Below are 23,564 nucleotides of genomic sequence, written 5' to 3' on the forward strand. Positions count from 1 at the left end.
TAAGCAAATCATGACAAAATGTTAAGATTTTTTGCAAAGGTAAGTTGTGGGTAAAAGATTGTTCTCTATCTGTATGATTAAATCATTTAATGATATAAAAAGAGACAACACAATGGCATTTCATTCTCTACTCAGATAGCAAATGGGTTAGATTTTCTGTGAACGTAAAGATATTACAAATTCACGATAAACCTTAGACCTACAGTCACTACTATGTATGTATGAATACCTCGTGAGTGCTCAACACTCTGTAGACATATTAGGAAATAATAATCTGAGTCAATGCTTCCACATGTCACTGGACTGGTGATCGTATGCTGTTCTCTTTCTGGTTAAGATATTGCTACCGAAGGCAAATATGCTTTGACATACTTTTCTAGATGTTGGTGTGGGCTTTTCGAAGCCTGTTCTCCTTTCTGGGTGAAGGTAAATAATCTGCCTCAAAGTAACCTACTTTCCTTTTTTTAAAATAAATAAATAAATAAATAAATAACTGCCACAGGCAGTAATGGAACCAGCAACCACAGCCTCTTTGAAAAACAAATTGAATGATTTACTTTTCCTTTCCAAGACAGGAGATTGTCTGCACAACCCAGGTTTTGGAAGGCTTCTGGAGAGAAGTCAGGCAGATTCATGTACCTTCTGCAGTAACAAGAAACAACTAAAATGGCTTGAAACAACTGTGCTTGGCCGCTTGTGCTGTTCTGCCTCATCGCCAGACCAAGTTGGGGGCATTGTAACTGATTTCATTCTGACCCTTATCACATGGGTTTATAAGTAAATCTACAACCAAAATGGAAGTTGATCAAAATCATACTTACTGTTACTTTAAAGAATGCATTTAGATATATTTTTTATTTCAGTATCTTATGTATTAGTATAAAAAAGTGCCTGTGACAATACCTTATATTGATTTCACAGTCCCTGATTTCATATACTAGAAAGTTGTGCATGAATTATTTCTGTGACTGTTGTATTCAAAAGTTCTATATTACATTAATATATCAAGTTTATCTGAAAACTTTCTATTATTCTTCCCCCAGGGAGAATGTTTTTCTATGGAAAATTCTTATCAATGGAAAATGTGTTTTAAAATCAATAATGAAGCATTACAAGGAAAGAGAATATTTATAGCTTTTCTCTGCCACTTCCCATCACCCCCCCCCCCCCCTCGAAATTTGCCTGCCTAGGGTGGAAAAAAAGGCAAATGAGGACGTTTGTTGACTAAATAGGAATGAAAATGACAAAGACATTTTACTTATCTAATAAAAGATAAACATGCAAATTGACCATACCTTTGCTATGCCTTAAGCCATGCCCACCAGCCAATCAGAGTGACTATATGCAAATTAACCCAACCAAGATGGCGGCTGGCAGCCACGGAGCTGCAGCGAGTAGGAGGCTTGGTTGCCCCGGCCATGGAAGAAGCCAAGCTTCCTGGCCAGCTGCTCCCTCCTCTCAAGGCAACAAAGTTTCAATTATAGAAGGTAAATAAACCCCAGATACCTGCTTCCAGTCACCATGGCCACAGAGCTGGAGTGAATAAAAAAAAAAAAAAGGAAAGGCTGGGAGCTTTGGTCGCCCAGGGGCTTGGTCAGTCTGAAAACAGCCATCAGTCCCTCACCCAGGCTGGCCAGGCACCCCAATGGGGACCCCCACCCTGAAGGGGGTTTGGGCAGCCTGAAAACAGCCCTCAATCCCTCACCCAGGCTGGCCAGGCACCCCAGTGGGGACCCCCACCCTGAAGGGGGTTTGGGCAGCCTGAAAACAGCCCTCAATCCCTCACCCAGGCTGGCCAGGCACCCCAGTGGGGACCCCCACCCTGAAGGGGGTTTGGGCAGCCTGAAAACGGCCCTCAGCCCCTCACCCAGGCTGGCCAGGCACCCCAGTGGGACCCCCACCCTGATCCAGGACACCCTTCAGGGCAAACCAGTCGGCCCCTACCCATTCACCAGGCCTCTATCCTATATAATAAAAGGGTAATATGCAAATTGACCCTAACAGCAGAACGACTGGGAATGACTGGTCACTATGACACACACTGACCACCACGGGGCAGATGCTCAATTCAGGAGCTGCTTCTTGGTGGTCAGTGCGCTCCCACAGGGCGAGTTCTGCTCAGCCACAAGCCAGGCTGTTGGCTGCCAGTACAGCGGTGGTGGCGGGAGCTTCTCCTGACTCCTCAGCAGCGCTAAGGATGTCCGACTGCAGCTTAGGCCTGGTCCCTGCTGGCAAGTGGACATCCCCCGAGGGCTTCCAGGCTGCCAGAGGGATGTCTGACTGCCAGCTTGGGCCCGATCCCCCGGGGAGTGGGCCTAAGCCAGCAGGTGGACATCCTCCAAGGGGTCTCAGACTGCAAGAGGGCATAGGCCGGGCTGAGGGATGCCCCCCCCCCCCCCGAGTGCACAAATTTTTGTGCACCAGGCCTCTAGTTATAAATAAAATATAAATAAAATAACAAGAAACTAAACTCATAACTTATTAAAAACAACTTGGAAAAGAAAAGGGGATTGGGCAATAATAAGATAGACAGTTTTGATTCAAATATCATTTAGTTACAGACTTTTAAAGAACTACACGTTTCTGTGAATAATGCCAAAGCTCATCCTTAGGGCAGGGCAATGCTCAAGGTCAATTCTTTATTGCTACCATCCCTTCACAGTTTCCTAACCTCCAATTTATTTCAGCTAAAATATAGAATAATTGATTTTTTTAAAAAAAACATTTTACCAAAACATTGAAGAACTGTCCTGAGGGATAGATATCTGAAATTACACCTGATCATCGTTTGCTGAATTTCTCTTTCAGAATACCTCTAGTGGTGTTTCTGTAGAAATTCCTCAACAATTTACCATTTCTTTCGTAAACTTTCTCCTCCCTCAACTAACTTCACTTTATGTATAAAAGCATATCAACCCTTATCATAGATTTATCTTGAAAATTATGAAAATGTAAGTGCAAAGTTTTAAAGACCAGGTATTCTGGAGCTGACATTGATGAAAGATTATAGGGTCAAGATGGCCAGCAAAACATATTCATGTCTATCTTGCATATTTTTATTATGCAATTTGTATCATGTCATTTTGTACTTCAACTAGGAATTAGAGCCTAATGTTATGACAGTCATTTGTTCTTTTATGGTTTTAAAGGCAACTATTATCTTAGCAATATCCAAATAAGGTTTCTGAGTGAACTGCTTAGCTTATATTTACCTTTCCATTTCTAGCTTCTGCTAAAACGTTACTGATTCATAAAAAAAATTTTTGTCAAATACAAAATAATCATTTAATTCTAGTAATGGTTCAAAACTTTTATATACTACTAACACTCTAACCTTTGCAAAGAGAGAATAATATATTCTCTATGTCAAAGATCAGTATGAGAATGGATTGTTTGGCTGGTCTGTCATACACGGAAGCAACTCAGGGCTGGTAACTTTGGTTGCCAAATGGGATCACCTGGGAAGCTTTAAAAAGCACTGAGAGCTGGGACACAGCTCCTCCAGAGTCTTCTTGCTCTGAGGTGTGGCTTGGCCTGGGAGAATTTAAAAGGTCCACAGTTGACTGTACTATGCAGCCAAGGCTGAGAACCACCACTGTAAGCCCTTGATGTTCAACAAGAAGTCTGAGGAGAGCATCAGCTTTTACCTGGGAGCCTGTCGGAAAAGCATACGCCTAGACTGTGCCCCAGACCTACTGAGTCAGATCCACATTATCAGGGGCTCTGATGTAACCCATTCAGCATTTCTTTTTCTATTAAAATAAGGAACCAGGTTAATCCATCCATTCCAACTCTATTTTTTTTTTTTAAATCCTCACCTGAGGACATTTTTTCCATAGTTTCTAGAGAGAGTGGAAGGGAGGGACGGAGGGGGAGAGAGAGAAACATCAGTGTAAGAGAGACACATCAATTGGTTGCTTCCCACAGGACACCCCACCAGGGGCAGGGAACTTTGAAATTGAGGTCTGTGCCCTTGACTGGGAATTGAACCCGTGACCCTTGGGTCCATGGGCCGGTGCTCCAATTACTGAGCCATATCGGCCAGGGCCCAACTTGAAAATTCTTATTCCACAACCTAAACAATACACTGAGAAGCAATTTTTAAGTTTATCTAGAATTCTTTACTAATAAAAATGAAAGACTACGGTCATTCCTCTTCAACCTTACAATTCTCATTCCACAACCCTAAATAAAGTGCTGAGTGAATTCATAAAAATGGTATCATAACTCCATCTTCTACTTCCTTTCTTCCTCACTAAAATCCTATCCATCATTTAAGACATAAGTAAAATAACACCTCCTTTATGAAGCAGGTCCTGAACAGTAAGGTATATTTCCTCTAAAATTCTATTGTCAATATGAGTTCCACAAAGTGTAGCACATTACTTCTTTCTGTTGTAATATATGTTATCTCATTACTCCAATTAAATTATGTGCTTTAAATGAGGAATTATGTCATGTTTCTTTTCCATCCTAATCTAATGTCAAAACTTTCTAAGTCAAGTATGTATTGTTAAAATGTATGCATTGCTGCCCCAAAGCCTGCCAGCCTGAAGACAAAAATGCTTGGAGTAGACAGGGACCCAACAGAAAAAATTCCTCTGCTCATTAGTCCTTAATATGGCTAGAGTAGAACTTTCATATTCTTTACCTCTATTCCTGTTTTACGCAACATTCCATCTCTATCACAGTGTTTGGCATATACCGGGCATATAAGTGAACTGTAAAAAGCATGTCAACAAACAATGCAGGAACAATTTTGAATATATACTACTGAGCTCATGATATCATTTAGAAGTGTGTGTTTTGGTAGTACATCCTACATATACTTTTCTTGATTCAGATATATACATTATATAAGTATATATATATAATATATATTATATATAACATATATAATATATATACATTATTTTCATCATACATATAATACAGTCTTTAGAAAATACAGATTAAGTAAAATTTTAAAAAAATGAAATCCCTGAAATTTCACAACCTCAAACACAACTAATGCTAACAGCTGCATGTCTGTCTAGATCAACAATTTATAGATATAAACATATACGTTATTAAACATACGTACCTTTTATTTTTATTTTTTTTAAAAAAAAAATGTTTCTATTGACTCTAGAGAGAGAGAACAGGAGAGGGAGAGAAAAATCTATGTGAAAGCTAAACATTGGTCAGCTGCCTCCTGCATGCCCCCTGCTGGGGATCAGGCCCCTAACATAGGAATTGAATTGGTGACCTATTAGGGCATGGGATAAAGTTCAACCAACTGAGCTACACCGCCCAGGGTAAACATATGTACTTTTTTTGAAGATGACTGCACTTTACTGCTATATATTCTGTTGTTATTGAATTAAGTATATATGAAAGCATCATTCCAGCCAGCCTATTAATTTAAAATAAAAATTCCTTTTTTAAAATATATTTTTTATTGATTTCAGAGAGGAAGGGAAAGGAAAAGAGAGATAGAAACTTCAATGATGAGTGAGAATCATTGATTGGCTGCCTCTTGCACACCCCATGCTGGGGATCTAGCTGCAACCCGGGCATGTGCCCTGACTGGGAATCAAACTGTGGAATTGAACTGTGACCTCCAGGTTCATAGGTTGACACTCAACCATTGAGCAACACCAGCCAGACAAAATAAAATTTATTTCTGACAGATGCTTTAATGAATGCACCAAAATTTATTTAATTAATTATCTATCTTGTGAAGATTAAGTTACTTCCATTTTTTGTAATTATATACAGTGCTATAATTGTTGATGAACAGTCTCTATCACAAGTGTACTGTTCTAAATATTTTCTTAGAATAAAAATCTAGGAAGTAAGGTTACTGTGGTTTTTTTATGCACATTTTAGGGCCTATGATAAAAAAAAATAATTACCAAATTGGCCTTCAGAAGTTTGTAATAGTGTGCTCTCTCACAAAGTGATGGGAATTTTCTAAAATATCTGATCAGCAATTCAACTATATTCTTAGCTATAAAATTTACTGCCAACTGACATCCACTGAAGCATGACATTAAAGAATAACCGAGGCAGTTGTGAAGTACTCACATTCTTTCTGAGGGTAGATTTCGGTTTGAAGAGATTGGAACTTATAATATGGTATCTCTTGCTTGAATACGGATGTGAGAATATCATCAAGTTCTTCCATGTCATTCTGTTTTCAAGTGAAAAGGACATTTAGTTCAGTTATTCACATAGAAACTCATCTTAGTGCAATGTAATAATAAATTATTAGTTGGAGTAAATACCGGCTAATCTTCAATAATACTGTTACCGTTTTTAAAGACTCATTCAAAACATTAGGGTTTGCCTGAAAACCAGTTATTATTGTAATAGAAAAATAGATGCAAGAAACAAGTCTTTGCTTTTGGATGAGCAACTTTACTTAAATACTTACTAATTACAAAAGAACATTATAGCATGCCAATAATAATGCTGAAATTGTTCTTTTTTTTTTTAATTAAATCTTTATTGTTCAGATTATTACATTTGTTCCTCTTTTTTCCCCCCATAACTCCCCTCCTCCCAGTTCCCGCCCCACCCTCCGCCCTCACTCCCCACCCACTGTCCTCATCCATAGGTGCACGATTTTTGTCCAGTCTCTTCCCGCATCTCCCACACCCCTTTCCCCCTCAAGAATAGTCAGTCCATTCCCTTTCTATGTCCCTGATTCTATTATAATCACCAGTTCATTCTGTTCATCGGATTATTTATTCACTTGATTCTTAGATTCACTTGTTAATAGATGCATATTTGTTGTTCATAATTTGTATCTTTACCTTTTTCTTCCTCTTCCTCTTCTTAAAGGATACCTTTCAGCATTTCATATAATCCTGGTTTGGTGGTGATGAACTCCTTTAGCTTTTCCTTATCTGTGAAGCTCTTTATCTGACCTTCAATTCTGAATGATAGCTTTGCTGGATAAAGTAATCTTGGTTGTAGGTTCTTGGTATTCATCACTTTGAATATTTCTTGCCACTCCCTTCTGGCCTGCAAAGTTTCTGTTGAGAAATCAGCTGACAGTCGTATGGGTATTCCCTTGTAGGTAACTGAGTTTCTTTCTCTTGCTGTTTTTAAGATTCTCTCTTTATCTTTTGCTCTTGGCATTTTAATTATGATGTGTCTTGGTGTGGTCCTCTTTGGATTCCTTTTGTTTGGGGTTCTCCGCGCTTCTTGGACCTGTAAGTCCATTTCTTTCACCAGGTGAGGGAAGTTTTCTGTCATTATTTCTTCAAATAGGTTTTCAATATCTTGCTCTCTCTCATCTTCTGGCACCCCTATAATTCTGATGTTGGTACGCCTGAAGCTGTCCCAGAGGCTCCTTACACTATCCTCGCATTTTTGGATTCTTTTTTCATTTTGCTTTTCCGGTTGGTTGTTTTTTGCTTCCTCGCATTTCAAATCATTGACTTGATTCTTGCGCTCCTCTGTTCTGCTGTCGGGAGTCTGTATAATATTCTTTATTTCAGTCAGTGTATGCTTAATTTCTAGTTGGTTCCCCAATATAACATCGAGGGTCTCATTAGTTTTCTTGTAGATCTCATTAAGTTTATCGGCGGCTTCTAAACAGTTCTTGAGAGACCTTAAAAGTGTGGATCTGAACTCTAGATCTTCCATTGACAATTTTGTCCTGTTTCTTTGTCTCCGCATTTTGTTATGCTTCCTTGGTGCACCCCCTAGTGGTCTTTGTTCGCGGTCTTATATTTAAATCTTGATTGTTGTAGCTAATTCCAGGGAGGGTTTGACCTCCAGGCCAAGTGGCTATGAGAATCAGCTGTGTCAGCAGTGAGAGAACTTCTGTCCTCTAGGGAGGTGCTAATCTGGCGTTTGCCTGAGGCTATCCGGCAAATGCCTCTGTGCAGGGCTTGGGCGGGGCTGGTCGCACAGGATCAACAGGGTGGGCCTGAGAGAGCAGTTATGGCGGCTCTCAGTCCTGTCCCCAGGGGCTCTGCCTCTCTGAGTCCCAGCAGCCGCTGCAAAGCTCGGAGAGAAAGCTGCACTCGCTCTGACCGAAGCCAGGCAGTCCCGCTTCTCCCGTTTGAGTCTGGGTTCCTAAAGACTCGCCCGGATCTGGAGCTCAGAGTCTGCGACTCCCTCCCGATTGAAAACGCCAACCGCGCCCTCCGCCGCCAGCCTGCTCTGCGCGCACTCCGCACCTCAGAATTTGACTTCAGCACTGCGCCTCCTCTGAGTGTCCGTATGCGTTTCTCTTTCCTCCTAGTTGTAGGACTTCCACTCAGCCAGCGTTCCAGTGGTTCTGGGTGATGTCCCTTCCGTCTTTTAGTTTCACTTTTGAAGTAGTTGTTCAAAGCAGCAAACTCCAGCGTTAACCTATGCCACCATCTTGGTTCTCCCTGAAATTGTTTTAACTAAATTTTTTAAAATATATAATGTTTAATAATGACTGGTTCTTCAACTTAAGGGTGAGGAATGGGATCAGATTATTTTATTTCTGTGAAAAGCGAAAGAAGATATACATCTCAGCTTTTGTTTTTTCTTGCAACTATAGAGTCACTATAATGTTTACTTTATTTCCCTAATTTTGGAGGAGGCAAGTAGAACTTAATTGTTCTCCTATTGATGGCATAGCCTATTACAAAGACCAGCATCTTTTAAAATTGTGTTTTGTGAAGCTTATGGCTGGAACCAAATTGACTGGAGACATAGATGTTGTAGCTGAGGAGATGGGCCAATCAAACAAAGCCATCGGTGGGGAGAGGATTGTGGAACAAAAGTTCCTAATTAAGTTTTTTGAAATGACTTCCAAATAAAATTATACATATTTTCAATACATAGTTTCATAAATTAAATTGCTGGATTGAACAAACAGACACTTGTGTTACTCTATTTCCTCATTTTTCAGTAATCTGAGTTCCTCAAATAGTCCAGTGATTTAGGGCTAACTGCTGAGAAGTTGGGAGAGGTCTTGCTATGGTGAGCACATCTTTAAGACATAAAAATGTCAAATCACTATGTTTTAGACCTAAAAATAATATATTTTGTGCCTCATTTATTTAAAAAAGTTGGCAGAGGGAATGTAAGTCCTTTTCTCAATCTATAGCTATATAGTATAGAGAAAAACCCAATATTAATGTACTTATTGCTATGGGCTATGTGGAGCTCTTAGCACTGAGAGAGGGAGAGAGAGAAAGATGGGACAGCAAACTCTGCCTTCAAGGAATTCACAGTCATGTAATTACATATGGGCAATACACTGAGTTCTCGGTACTATGATAGAAAGTCACCATGGGTTAGAAGCAGAGTGGGCAAAAGGGAGATGGCTCAATTCCACAAAGAAAGAAATGGCCAGGAAAGACTGTATAGAGCAGATGATCTAAATTGCCATGCATACAAGGAACACTCTGGATTAACTGAACAAATTGCTTACAGGCATGGAGGAATCATGAATCATGACCTGGTTATGAACTTTTGGAATTTATATAAGACTATAGTAGGATGAGAGAGAAGAAAGAAGTAGGCATTTCAAAAAGTACCTTCATATAAAACTATAATTCATGCTGTAAACATTGAGAAGTTGTTTAGGGCCTATATTATTTGACATAGAAATGTTTATTATTTGGATTAAATCAAGTTTATTTAAGTTGCAGCATTATTATGATCACTTATGTGATTGAATATTGATATTGAATGAAACCTATTTTATAAATAAAGATGTGAAAATTTTATATTAGCAAAAATTACCCTTTTTAAATTGAGATATAATTGGCATATAACATTACATTGGTTTTAGATGTACAATGTAATGATTCAGTGGTAGGATATATTGATTTATTAAAATGACCACCACAATAGGTCTAGTTAGCATCCATCACCATATATAATTAATTTTTTTTCTTGTAGTGAGAATTTTTACATTTTCAGCAACTTTCCATTATGCAGTAAAATATCATTAACTATAGTCACAATGCTGTGCATTACATCCCCATGACTTCATTTTATAATTGAAAATTCATACCTTTCGACCACCTTTATTCATTTCTCCCAATCCCATCCCTAGCCTCTGGGCACCGCCAACCTGTTCTCTTTATCTATGACCTCAGCTTTTGTTTTAGATTCCACATATGAGATGACATAGTATTTGTCTTTGTCTGACTTATTGCACTTAGCATAATGTCCCCAAGTTCCATCCATGTTGTCACAAATGTCAAGATGTTAATCTTTTTTGTGGTTAAATAATATTCAATTATCTACATATGTCACATTGCCTTTTTCCATTCACCCATAGATGGACACAGACTCTTTCCATGTCCTGATTATTGTAAAAAAAAAATGCTACAGTGGAGATACACATATCTTTTCCAGTTAGTGTTTTCATTTTCTTCAGATCAATATCCAGAAGTGGAATTGCCACTTATACTTAGTTCTATTTTAGTATTTTGAGGAACCTCCATACTGTTTCCCATAGTGGTTGCACCATTTATATTCCCACCAACAATGCACAAGGGCTCCATTTTCTTCACATTCTTGCCAATATTTGTTATTTCTAGTCTTTCTGATAATTTCCATCGTAAGAGATATAAGAGTATATCTCATTGTGGTTACCCTTTTAATCTTTTCCGGAAGTCTTCGATAGGAGCAATGGAGCAAAGCATTGTTAGTGATATGTTTGCATGTTCTTTATACTAAAGTTCAAAATAATACATTTTAGCTGTCTGAGATGAAGGAGGAAATTAAGAAAACATGAAAATCATAATATTGTTTGTACTTTTTTCTCTAAATTTGTGTCAGTGGTCACAAGAGTTCTGCATAGTCTATTATGTAGTTGGAAATTTTACATACAGAGATAAACTTGCTATTTCTTTCTAAATCAAATAAGATTTAGAATTTCTTTTTTTTTCAGGAACACATTGTCCTTTATTTGCGTTTCTCAGAATACTGTACAAAGGGAGTAAAAATCCTATTCACACTTTGCTTAGAAAGATTTTGAGGTGAAAGTCCCTATGATACATGGGGTGGGGGGTGGGGGACCAAGAGGCAGAAAACAGAGCCAATGACCTCCCACGTCCCTCAGGGCCCTAGGAGGGGGAACGGGCACCCACACCTTTTCAGAAGTAACACAGACCCTAGTGAGATTGGGGAGGGAGAAGGCGGCTCCTCCCAGCCATGCTCAGGCTCCTGCCTACCTCTCTTCCCCTCAGGGTGAGGAGACAGCGCCTGCCACTCCTCGCTCCTTCCCTGCCCTGCACCAGCAGGGCCCAGGTAGGACTCTGCAGCCCACTGACCCCTCCGGGGTGGCCTCAGTAGCCCCACATGTGCATGTCACACGAGAGGCCCTGCCCCAGCGCACGTCTACACAGAGAGGCTGTGAGGTGAAGGACCACACCATTCATCATTTCTGTCCGTTTCCCCGCGCCCCTCACAATACTGCAGAAGGCAGTGTCAAACCAGACCTGTGCTTATAATGACTTATAAGCCTCTTACACCCATCTCAGCCCCATCACACCAAACCAGGCGCTTCACACGCACAGCAGTCTCCCTTCCTATTTCCACCCTCATGCCCTGGGTACACTGACTCTCCGAGCTTGCCCCCCTCTGACCACTTTCCAAATGACGTTGTCTAGCTTCTGTCCCCACCATCCTTCCCTCCCACCAATCTCTGCTGCTATTGACCCCCTTTTTCTGAATCTCAACTCAGCATGCCCACCCCTTCTCCTACCCCTCCCCGCCTCCACCAGGGCAGGATGGTAGCAGCCCTGGCCCCCTCACCTCTGGGACCAGGCTGTCCGTGCCCAACCCCACCATCCCTCTCCTTACCCTCCCCACTCCCACCCACTACCCAGGGTGGGTTGAAGGGAAGCTGACAAAAGCATGAGGCTTTGATTAGATGCACTTGACCAGAGGGATTAGGCACCTTGTTTATTATTGATGATATGCAGTGTTGCTTAACTAGCCAGAGTTCTTCCCAAAGTTCTTCCCATAGAGTTACTACACACATAAATAAGTTAGTCATAAGATAACCTCTGGGGTCACTTCCAGGTCTGAGATTCTGAAACACTGATGAGAATTCAAGGAGCAAGAGTTCCCACTAAAAATCAAGGCACCATGATACTTCAATATGAGAAATACAATAGCATTGAATTTAAAAAGAAATGAAATAGCAATGTCCTCAGGAGAAAAAGTATTTACAATGTAGATGAAGACATTTTATTAATTAGAAAAGAATATTTTTCAATATTCTAGCCTAGCATAACTAGTTGAATCACTTCTATTTTCAATTTCATATTACTAGTGTTATCTTGCATATAAATAAATAGCATAGAACACAAAAAATAATCCCCAAATTATTTCTCCCTAGAAAATATCCTAACTTGAAAACTCTGATTTGAGTAGTTAGGCTATATTAATATTATACTTAGTAGACATCAGAGCAAAGAAAATTACCAGAGTGAGAAAGGAACTTTAATGATAAAAGAGTCAATCCACCAAGAAGACAGAGTAATCCTAATTGTGTATGCAAAAAAAGCTTAAAATATGTGAAGTAAAGATCAACAGAATTGATAGGAGAAATAGATAAATCTATAGCTATAGTTAAATACCCCTCTTTCAAAATTGATAGAAAAGTGGACAGAAAGTCAGCAAGAATATAGAAAAACTCACACTATATCTCATTTTCCAATGATCTAACCAACAAGGATGCAATGAACATATACAGAGCATTCCACTCAGCAGCAGCAGAATACACATTCTCACCATAGAAACATCAATGAGAAAGAGGAACACAGACCAGCTGCTTCCTGCACGCCCCCTACTGGGGACTGAGCTCACAACACCCAGGCATGTGCCCTGACCAGGAATCTATCCAGTGACCTCTTGGTTCCTGGGTCCATGCTCAACCACTAAGCCACACAAGCTGGGCAAGGAGATGATTATTTTAAAGATCAAGAAAATTGACAAACCTATAGCAAGATTGATCATAAAACAAAAAACAAAGACACAAATGACAAATGTCACAAATGAAACAGGAGGTATCACTGCACACCCTGCAGACATAAAAAGGATAATAGGGAGTACTGTGGACCACTCTGTACACCTCAGTTTGACAAGTTAGATTAAAAGAACCAATTCCTTAAAAGGCACAAACTACCAAACACGATCTTTCTCTATTATTTCTTACAAATACATGTAAATCTACAATTTCTATTAAGAGTTTAACTGAAAATAAACAAACCAGAAAAAAAAGATATTCAATTACGCAAAGTTGAGGTCCTTAAGATAAATAGCTATTTACATAGACTCCTTCAAAGTCTAATTGGTTTCTTTCTTGGATGAGGAATGTGAACGCTGCTTGAGTATGAAGGCATTGAGAGACTGTCCTTTAAAAAGACTTTATGGCAATTTAATGTAAGCAGTTGGTAGATACTTCAGATCTTTGGAATGGTGTCAAAGGTAAGATTAGTGTATACAATGAACTAGACTCAAAGAGTTTAAGTCATAATAATAGCTACCACAGATAGGGCACTTATAATGTGCTAGGCTTTATATAATTTATAATTTTCATAACATTTCTACAAGATAGTTTTTTTAAATGTCTGTTTTTATAGATATGATAATTCCCCCCCCCAAAAAAAAATCAATAACACTCCAAATGGCAGAGCTATGTTGTAGAATAAAGATTTTAACTTATGCCTTCACATGCTAAATAAATTGCATTTTATACCACATTCTAGTCATAGACAGAAGAGTAAAATCTGAAGTATACTTTGAGGAAAGTTAAAAAATAAATTATATCCCCATGGTTTCATGATGGACACCACATTCTTGTTTAGGCATACCTGGAAGGGGGGCATAGAAAGTGTCTATTGCCAACCATGCCTTTTCTTTTCTTTTTTAATCAGAAAAACAAAAGCTCTAAAGTTGTCCCTTTGGCTAAAATTCTTTAATGTAGCCATTCTAGCTGCATAGGTGTAAAAAGTGACAATTTGGCTTTCCCAGGTTTAATAGCAAAGATGTCAAGCAGAGGAGGTTTTAGCATTGATGTTGGGTGAAGAAACCTATAAAGTTGGCTACAGAATATTAGGATGGTTTTAAAAGTCGGTTAGAGAAAGACAGTAATAGAGTTCTGAGTAACAACAGAAACAATTTCAGTGTCATAACCATAGGAGGCTTGTGAAATATTCATCATAGGAGACAAAATTTATGAAATAGTTGCAGCATTTTATGTTTTACCTTCAGATATCTAAAGGGGAAGTCAGTAGTTGAGCTGAAAACATCTTGTTCTTATTATAACAAATTGCTATGCTGTTTAAGTTTCAGTAGCAAAAAAAAAAAAAAAGGCACTTTGTTTATTCTATTGTTCATAATGTGTGCTGTGAAAGGAAGCCAAAATAGCCATTTAAAGGGGAATTTGATAAACAGTGTACATAACATATCTTAAACAAAATGTCCTACTGAAGCTTGCAAAGAAAATGATAGGTAAAAGAGCAAAGCAAATGCTTGTTAGAATTATGGAAAGCCCTTTTGTCTTTGCCTTTTATCTTGTGAGTGCAAGCAGTTAATTTAAGAGTAACCTAAATAAGCGAGTAAGATTTATCTTTGGTCAAGTTTATCTTTTTATGTTTTGAGTGAGTCAGTTCTTAGAATGTCAACATATCAGTGACTACATATGCAAAAACAAATATAAAAATATAAAATTCAATTTCAGGTTACCTTCATATATTTGTTATTGATTCATATTGTGTAGAATCTCTTTCAGTGACTTAAAAGTTATATTCTAGCAAGAAGAAAATATGTTTTGAGATCTGAGAAGCCTGTGTGGAAATGTCTGCTCCAGGACTGACTACCTCTAGACCTTAATAATACTGATCACAAAGTCGCATAGAGTTTAAATTAAAATATATGTAAAATCTCCAGTAAATATTAATTCCCTTTTCTCTAAATACTATGATGTGATCTCTCAGATATAACAACTCATGGAAATAATAATTGTGGTTCAGAAAAGTATACAAGTCTATCAGTGAGCAGACTTGGTCCCTAAACTTGTTTTTGCAGCAACTGAACAAATGAGTTTGCTTTTTCTTTCTAAATTCTTTAATTAAATAATATATCTTTTAAATTACTTCAAATGTAGGTTTTGCTATTGTAATACAGAGACCAAACATGCCAGTGGCTTAAACTAAGATAGACATCTATTTGTCTTTAATATAAAAACCTGGAATTAGGCAATGCAGGGTTGACATGGTAGTTCCCTGGTTAGGAGATTGAGCCTCTATTTCGTTTTGTTACTATAGGTCATCCTCATGGTCCTAGATGTTTTATCCACCATTCCCTTGTTGGCACTGCAGCCAAAGCAAAAAGTCAGTGAGGGGGAGAGCATGACTCCTACCCCTCTTTTAGGGACATGATCAGAAATGTGCACATATCACTTCCACTGACATGCTGTTGGCGACTAATTCTGTAGCTATACCTAGCTGCAAGAGAATCAGGAAGTGCAATATTTATGTGGGCAGTCATATGTCCAGATAAAATTTATGTTATTATGTAAGAAAGAAAAAAGAATTACTAGGGGACACCCTGCAGTTTCTGCCATCCCAGTCAATCATGCAAAATGTATAAACATCGTAATTTATGTAAAGGCAATCTGATAAGTTTTTATTAATAAACTTTTAGATTGCTTACTAACACTTGATTGTGCTGAATTTTTCAACATTGACCCCCTGTAAATAATGTCAAAAAGTCTCAAAACTTTAATTTGATTAAACTTGAATAGATTCATTAATGGGGATACTTAATGACCATATTGATGAAACACAACAAGCCAAAGTTTTCTATTGTAGGCATTAGATACAGTAGTCATAAGCAGCATCTCTTATCTCACCCTTGCCTCCCTTTAGCAATCATTTTGTAACAACCTATTGTTAAATATGTAATAAGACAAGATTTAAGACAAATACAGCACTAACATATACAAAGAAATGTCTTTTTAAAAAGGCTTCTCTAACCCACGCCATGATTGCAAAAAAAAATATTTTTTTTGAATTATTCTATTGCGTTATTTTAGGCTCTAGTCTCCAAGCTACACAACCCAGAATTGGTCTCATCATTTGCTCTTTCTGAGTTTTTTCCTTTGTTGTTCTTCCTTTGCCTTGCTCGTTCTACAGCAGTCAGAAGCAGCGCTGCTTCAGCCAACCGTCCAATAACCTTCTCAAACGGGGCTGTGCCTGGGCTATCAGGAAGCCAGTGATACAAGGGGCTCTGATGTGTGGGCCACTTGTGTTGGGTGGCAAACAATGTATACATTTCTTCCCCTTTGTCATTATTTCATCCAATGAAATATGTATTGAGTAGCTATGTCTCTGTCAGTGTACCAAGTTTTAGAGATGAAATAGGGAAGCAAATAAGATAGTATCTCTGTTCTTGTTGACCTTGGAGTCTAATGAGAGGCAGACATTATTCTGAGAAATATCGCATATCAGTGTCCAATTAGAATGTGATCAGTGTTACAGAGAGATATAGAGGAGATGTGTGGGGTCAGAAAGGCTTTGCTAAATGAAGAGATGCTAAAATTAAATTTGGAGGATGAATTAGAATTAATTAGTAAAGATAGTGAGAGAGAAGGAGGGACTGAAAACATGTTTTAGTTACAGAGAGGAGCTTACATAAAGGTCCTGTGATGGGAAATTAGGTACTAAAAGTCCAGGAACTGAAGTCAGGCCAGGGTGCCTGGAATGGGCAATTAACCTGGAGAGAAAGATAGGTGATGGTCACTACAGGCCACATTGTTCATGATAAAGTTGGTGTGTTTTTTAAGTCCACACAGTAATGAAATTATTGGAGTGCTTGAGCAGGAGAATAACATGCTAAAATCCTTCTTTTTAAAAGAACCTCTCAAACAATGGACTTAAGGTAAGTAGGCCCTGTGTAAGAAACCATGGGAACCAAGTGGGAGGCTATCACAGTTGTTTAGGCAAGAGGAAATGTGGTGGACCAAAGTATTGGAACTTGGGAGATGTATAGAGAAGTAAGCAAGATTTAGTAAGTAAAACTGATATGGCTTAGTGATGAATTGAATTTGTAGGGTGATAGAATAGAAGGTATTAACTATTGCAGACATCTCCCATTCTCCACCACCCCCACTCAACCTTTGCCCACCTCCACCCAGGCCCTGGCTCCCTCTCCCGTAGAACTGGGTTGATGATGATGATGTATATCCTGAGTTAGACTGAGCTTAAAAAAGAAACACATTTCGGGTATATTTTATAAGTTAACTAGAGGCCTGGTGAATGAATTCAGGCACCAGTGGGGTCCCTTGGCCTGGCCTGTGGTATCAGGCCGAAACTGGCTCTCCAACATCCCCTGAGAGGTCCTGGCTTGTGATAGAGCACAGGCCAGGCTGTGGAACCCCACTGATGCACAATTGGGGCTCCAGGGCATATCTAGCTCGTCTCTCTCAGTCCCAATCTGCCAGACCCCAGCAGTAAGCTAACCTATTGGTCGAAGCATCTGCCCCCTGGTGGTCAGTGCACATCATAGCGATTGGTCGACCAGTCGACTGTCTGCCGCCTGGTGGTAAGTGCACATCATAGTGAGCAGCTGAGTGGCCTTAGCATATCATTAGCATATTATGCTTTGATTGGTTGAAAGGACGACTGGACGACCAGACACTTAGCATATTAGGATGAGATAACCTGAAGAGGAAATATTTATAATGCAAAGAAGAAAGTCTAAGAATAAAAATTTGGCAAATGTGAAACTTTATTTTCTAGAAAGAAGAGATTACAAAAGAAATTGAGAAGAAAAAGCTAAGGATATAGAAGGAATCCCAGGAAGATATGGCTTCATGGGAGCTAAGAAAAAAAATAAATATTAAGCAAGTGAGTTAGTTAATGGTGTTAACTGTTGCTGACAACTCAAGTTAAATCGAACAAGAAAAATGTCCATTGAATTTTTTGGGAAAGACTTGAACATAATTGATATATATATATATATTTGTGTGTTGCTACTTAAAGTAATAAGGTTGATGATGTTAAATGCTGATATCTGGGGGAGAAAGGTGGGGATTTTCAGAAGTTAAATTTTTCTTGTCAAAGATTTCTTTTACTTCCATTCCTGTGTCTTGATGCCGTTTACTGTAGAAGCATAATTCATGAATGCTAAACACAATTTAGAGTTCCCAAATTTTATATCCACTTTATTTTTCTTATCATTGAAGTACAGCTGTTTTCAATAAGCCTACAAGAATGCATACTGAGTTGTTTAAAAACATAAACAAACACTTTTTTTTTCACAGTAACTTTTTCAGTCTTCTAATTTCCAAATGGTTATTAATGATTTGGGGTTTGTTACTATCAGTGGCAGATCCTCTAATTTTCTATAATCATCTTGTTATGAAAGCTATAAAGGAACATGGCTAACGGTGTTAGACTTGTGCTTTGTTTTCTGTTGTTGTTTTTTAAATATTCCTTATGGATCTCAATCCTCTAAACAACTAAATAGTAAAAGCAGAAGCCTGCACTCTAATAGGGTCAGTTATGGGCAACACGCACACCAGCTCTCTGACGTCCTCTGCATGGGGCAGTCAAGCCAGCCCCAGTGACCAATGGAGAAAGGGATGGAAGAAGCAAGAGAGATGCTTTAGTTTGGGAGAAATACAAAATGGTGTGAGTATGTATTTCCACTGAGTAAGTAGAAACAATAAATTAGCAAGTCATTCGTAAAATATTCTAAACAGCAGTTGAACATAGCTAAAAGACATGGGCCCAAAGCTTTGAAAATGGACTGAGGTGGCTTGTGAGATAAAGAGTTGTAGAGAACAGTATGGCTGTGTTAATGGCTAAGAATTTGCACTCAGAAATATTTATTTTTTTCCTTTAACAACTGCTATATATGATGTTAAAGTTAACCAAATTATTTGTTTTTCTCTAAATAAATGGATGAGCATACTAAATATTACATTCCTATTTGACTCAATGATTTTTTTTAGTATATTTTATTGATTTTTTTACAGAGAGGAGGGGAGAGGGATAGAGAGTTAGAAACATCGATCAGCTGTCTCTTGCACGCCCCCTACTGGGGATGTGCCCACAACCAAGGCACATGCCCTTGACCAGAATCGAACCTGGGACCCTTGAGTCTGCAGGCCGACGCTCTATCCGCTGAGCCAAACCGGTTAGGGCTCAATGATTTTTAATTGATGTGAGTATAAATATCAAGTCTGGACTATCCTAAAGAGGTATCGTTAACTATCAATAGACCATCATCACTGGTGGAGACATAGCACAAAGAAAATGTCACTGATCTTGTCAGTACCAAACAAACTTCAGTGGCTATGCCTTATTCTGAGTGCCCATTCGTAAAAGGGCACAAACAATATGAAAAAGAAATCCAGAAATAGACCTCCAAATTGCATTTCGTTTGACTCTTCTTTCCCTACTCATTTCAAATCTTTCATCAGAAATATGTAACAAGTAATAAAACTGAAGGAAGATACATTAAACTCAAATCATTTCCTTCTTCTCTGGAGGGAGAATTGGAAGGAGTGCAAATAAAAGTGAAATAAAGGCTACATGGAAAGCCCACGTATATGCAAGACAATCCTCTTTAGCGCAGAGCAGTCCTAATTTCCCATGTAGTTAAGTAGATTTTTCTTACCATGAAATTATGAACTATTTCAGTTGGAAGTGACCTTGGTGATCATATACCCTAGCTTCTTCATTGGACACATAGGGGAGTTCCTTCAGCACTAAGAACACCGCGTTCTCATGAAGTAAGTGATTGGTGATTCAGTACAGGAATCCAACTCCTGCTCCTGCCCCATAGGGAAACTGACTTTCCTTTGCATGCTGCCACTTGCCAGTTTTTCAAATGGCAATCACGTTGTGTTTTCCTGTTTTTTAAGCAATAACTATCAGTTGTGCCCCTTGCATCAGGGACTACTTGTGTGAAATAAACTGGGTATGCATAGGTGAAAGGCGCAGTGCTCCTGCCTTTGGGAAGCTGAGGGCAGAGGGAGGATTAGCGTAGTGTGTTCTAAGAATGAGCAATCCTGGTGGCCAGAACATAGGAGTAATGAAGAGAACTAAGAAGATATGGAGAGGGTATGCTGTGGCAGGAGCTGACTCGGAAAAGATTTGTGATCCTGCAGCCTGGTGTGCCAATCACAGGAGTTCAGACCTTATCCAGGAAGCCACTGAAAGTCTGTAGCCAGGGAGTGTCTTAGGCAACACTGGCGTTATGGTGAAGAGACTGGATGCATTTGTATCTCTCGCCAACAGGAGTTGATGAAAAGAGGAAGTAAGTTGTCCATCAAACTTTTGAGTGGGGCATGGGCCTAAAACAATTACTGAGAGACCTGGGAATTCCCAGTATCTCTCAATGGGGAGAATCTCCAGAAGATTCTTTTTTTAAAATTTTTAATTTATTTTTTTATTGAATGTATTGGAATGACATTGGTTAATAAAATTATGTAGGTTTCAGGTGTACAATTCTACAATACCTCATCTGTATATTGTATTGTATGTTTACCACTCCAAGCCAGGACTCCTTCCATCATCCTTTATCCCCCTTTACCTTCCTGAAGATTCTTTACAGGTGACAACTGCTAACACCTGAGCTTTAACCTAGTGAAGAAACTAATGTGTAAGGGAACTAGTCACAACTGGGAGATTCCAGATGATAAGAGAATTCCCTAAGCCTGTACCTTGTCTCACCCAATGGCGTCTGGCTTCATGTTGTATGAAACATCTGCAGGTAGCAAACCAAAGATTAAAATATATATATATATATATATATATATATATATATATATATATATATGTATATATTTGCACGAAAACTGGAAATGAAGTGTACCTAATATGAAGATGAAAATAAGATTTTAAAAATAAATAAATAAATAAATAAGTATAAAGTAAAACATGCAAAATGATAAATACATGAAAGGCAAAGTTACCATTTTACCAATAAAAAATAAAACTAAGAAGAATTAGTTGGTACCATTTCAAAAACTCTTAATGAATAGGATCCTAATGCTTTGAACAATAAGTCTATGTTCTTTTAGCATTCCGGCCTAATTTGGCTTTTATACTGTACCTAGTTTTTACTATACAAAGTTAACTTCATTGTTGTCCCTAGATACTTTTGTAAATAGTTTGAAATTCTCAAAAGTTTTAATAATTTCAGTTAAATGGGAGTTACTAGTATTTTTAATACAAGTACTTGAATTCTAATTATGTTCCCAAATTGTGCTTTGGATTTTTTTTCATTGAATCTCAATTGAATTCACCATTATAGGTGATGATATGGAAAATGTATCTTTATGAGACTATGTGCTGGGATTTAGTATCTATTCAAAAAAGATGAAATGATTTTAGGAAGCAGTTAGATAATTAAGCTGGTTTTGGTAACATATTCTAACACCTAATGGACATCATTAAAAATAAACTGAGAGAATCAAATTTCTCATTACCATTTCTTTTCTCAAATTCACAGAATGGTCATTCTGCTATATGCTCAATAGTTTTTAAATGATAATGGAAAGTCTCTTATTGCAAATTCTAGGATTACTGAAAAATAAAACCCAAACAGATTTCTCATTATTGTTCCTTTCCTTAAATTCAAAGAATGTTCGTGTTATTATATGCCCAATAGCTTCTAAATTATTACTATAGGGATTATTTTATTACTAATTTGTAGGATTACTTTAATCACAGCTACCATTAAAATGTATAAGAAAACTCAAGCTAGCTGTTACAATATACCATTTCAGCTAATAGGTTGGTATACGTTCTTACAAACACACAGTCACATTAGTGAATAAAATTACAATGTATATTATTCTTTGAATTGAGATGTTCAGTGGACTAATTGCAAAATATCCACATTTTCCAATTAAAAGACACAGTAGTAAGCACATGAAAGAAACAATTACTGTAATGCTCTATAATGGAATGAAAAAACAAATGTTTTTACACAATTTCAAAAATATAATCTATAGGGGGAGGGAATCAAATGTCAAAAATATAATCTACGTGGGAGAAAACCCACGCACCCACAGGGAGAAGCAGCGTGGGCTGGACCACCTCATTCTAGGCCAAACATGCCTAACACACGCCCAGGAAATGGCATGGAGCTGCCTTCTTTTTCATCAAGGGCAGAGTCTGCCATTCACCATCTTAGTGAATTCATAACAGGTGTAGCATGTATGGTCCAGATGCCAGTGGATTAGACAAACCCATGTCATACACCTGGTCTGAGACCTGGGGAAGTCTGGCTCAGTGGTCAGCAAACTGCGGCTCACGAGCCACATGCAGGTAGCAAGGGGCTCTTTGGCCCCTTGAGTGTGGCCACGAAGTTTCAATCGCACTGTACGTGTGCCCCTGCACGTGGTATTTTGTGGAAGAGCCACACTCAAGGGGTCGCAGTTTGCCAACCACTGGTCTGGCTGAACTGCAGCCTCTTCCTTCTATTAGGCGTTTGATGGTAGAGCTGGGTCTGGTCTGAGATGTCTCAGGATTACTTTGATCTAATCCCACAACATGTCTAGGTCCCCTGATCACAGTAGCTAAATCTCTATGCCTATCTATCTTAAGTTGTATATATTAAACTTTATCTCTTAATAATGTTTCTTCTTTTTTTTTCCTATTTCAAAACTTTATTTTGATGGAAACATAGATTACAATTTTCATTAATAATTTAAAAATCTAATTCTTTTTTTTAGTTTTATTGCTTAAAGTATTACAAATGGTATTACATATGAATAATGTTTCTTCTTATACTGTGGCCTGCTGTCACCAAACTAGAATAGTTCTACCCCTCAGGACTCTCACCTTGAGTTTAAAATGGCTCTTTCCTGCCAATGACATCATGAGTCAAGCTGAGACTGTCCCTATTCTTTCCTTCACTAGACCACCAGGGCTCGGGGGAGAGGAGAAACCTGAAGATGCAATCATAACCCTTACTCACCGCTCATTTTTGACACTGAGAGCAAAAATGAAACGGAGCATTTCCTAGTTATCTAAGAGTTTTTATTCACTCAAAGCTGTAGAAGAAATCAACACTTGTACTTCACAGCATTCTGAAACACTGTCCAAGAGTTATAAATTACATTTAATTTTGACTCTACACAAATGTTTTTTTTTCCTCCCTAAAGGCAAAACCAACACAAAAAAATGTGTCTTGGGGACTACTTTCCTTCTATGTTGACTGTATATTAACAATCCTATATATCACTTTTATTAATCTTTTCGTAATGAGCAGAATTTTTAAAGAGAAGGTATGGTAGATTTGCCACAGGAAAATGAAACATTCTGTATTTCAGGCTATTACTTTTGTTCTTGCTTTGCAATTACAAAATAGACATTTTGTCAAATGTCCACAGACTCTCTGGTTTGACAAATGGCATTTTACTGCCTGCCCTTCTCTAAGACATTTTTACCATTTTCATTGTTCTAAAACATGTCATACATAAGGGAGAACTCTAATAGAAAAATGTATCACACAAAATAAATAACAAAACCTCCAATTCTAAACTAGCTTAAACATATAAGGCTTCATGACAACCTGTCAACTTCACTATCATTGATGGT

At 38.2% G+C, this 23,564-nt stretch overlaps 1 protein-coding gene across 1 annotated transcript in view; it reads right to left on the reverse strand.

The window, feature by feature from the left end:
- The window catches only part of BANK1 (B cell scaffold protein with ankyrin repeats 1), a 326,025-nt gene that overhangs the window by 196,267 nt on the left and 106,194 nt on the right, over positions 1-23,564 (reverse strand). Inside the window, exon 6 of the mRNA XM_081113839.1 lies at positions 6,070-6,175. Within this exon, the coding sequence (XP_080969965.1) occupies positions 6,070-6,175 (106 nt within the window). The remainder of the gene's footprint in view (positions 1-6,069; positions 6,176-23,564) is intronic.

This window comes from Myotis nattereri (genome assembly GCF_964212035.1).
Source record: "Myotis nattereri genome assembly, chromosome: 1".
NCBI classification, from domain to species: Eukaryota; Metazoa; Chordata; class Mammalia; order Chiroptera; family Vespertilionidae; genus Myotis; species Myotis nattereri.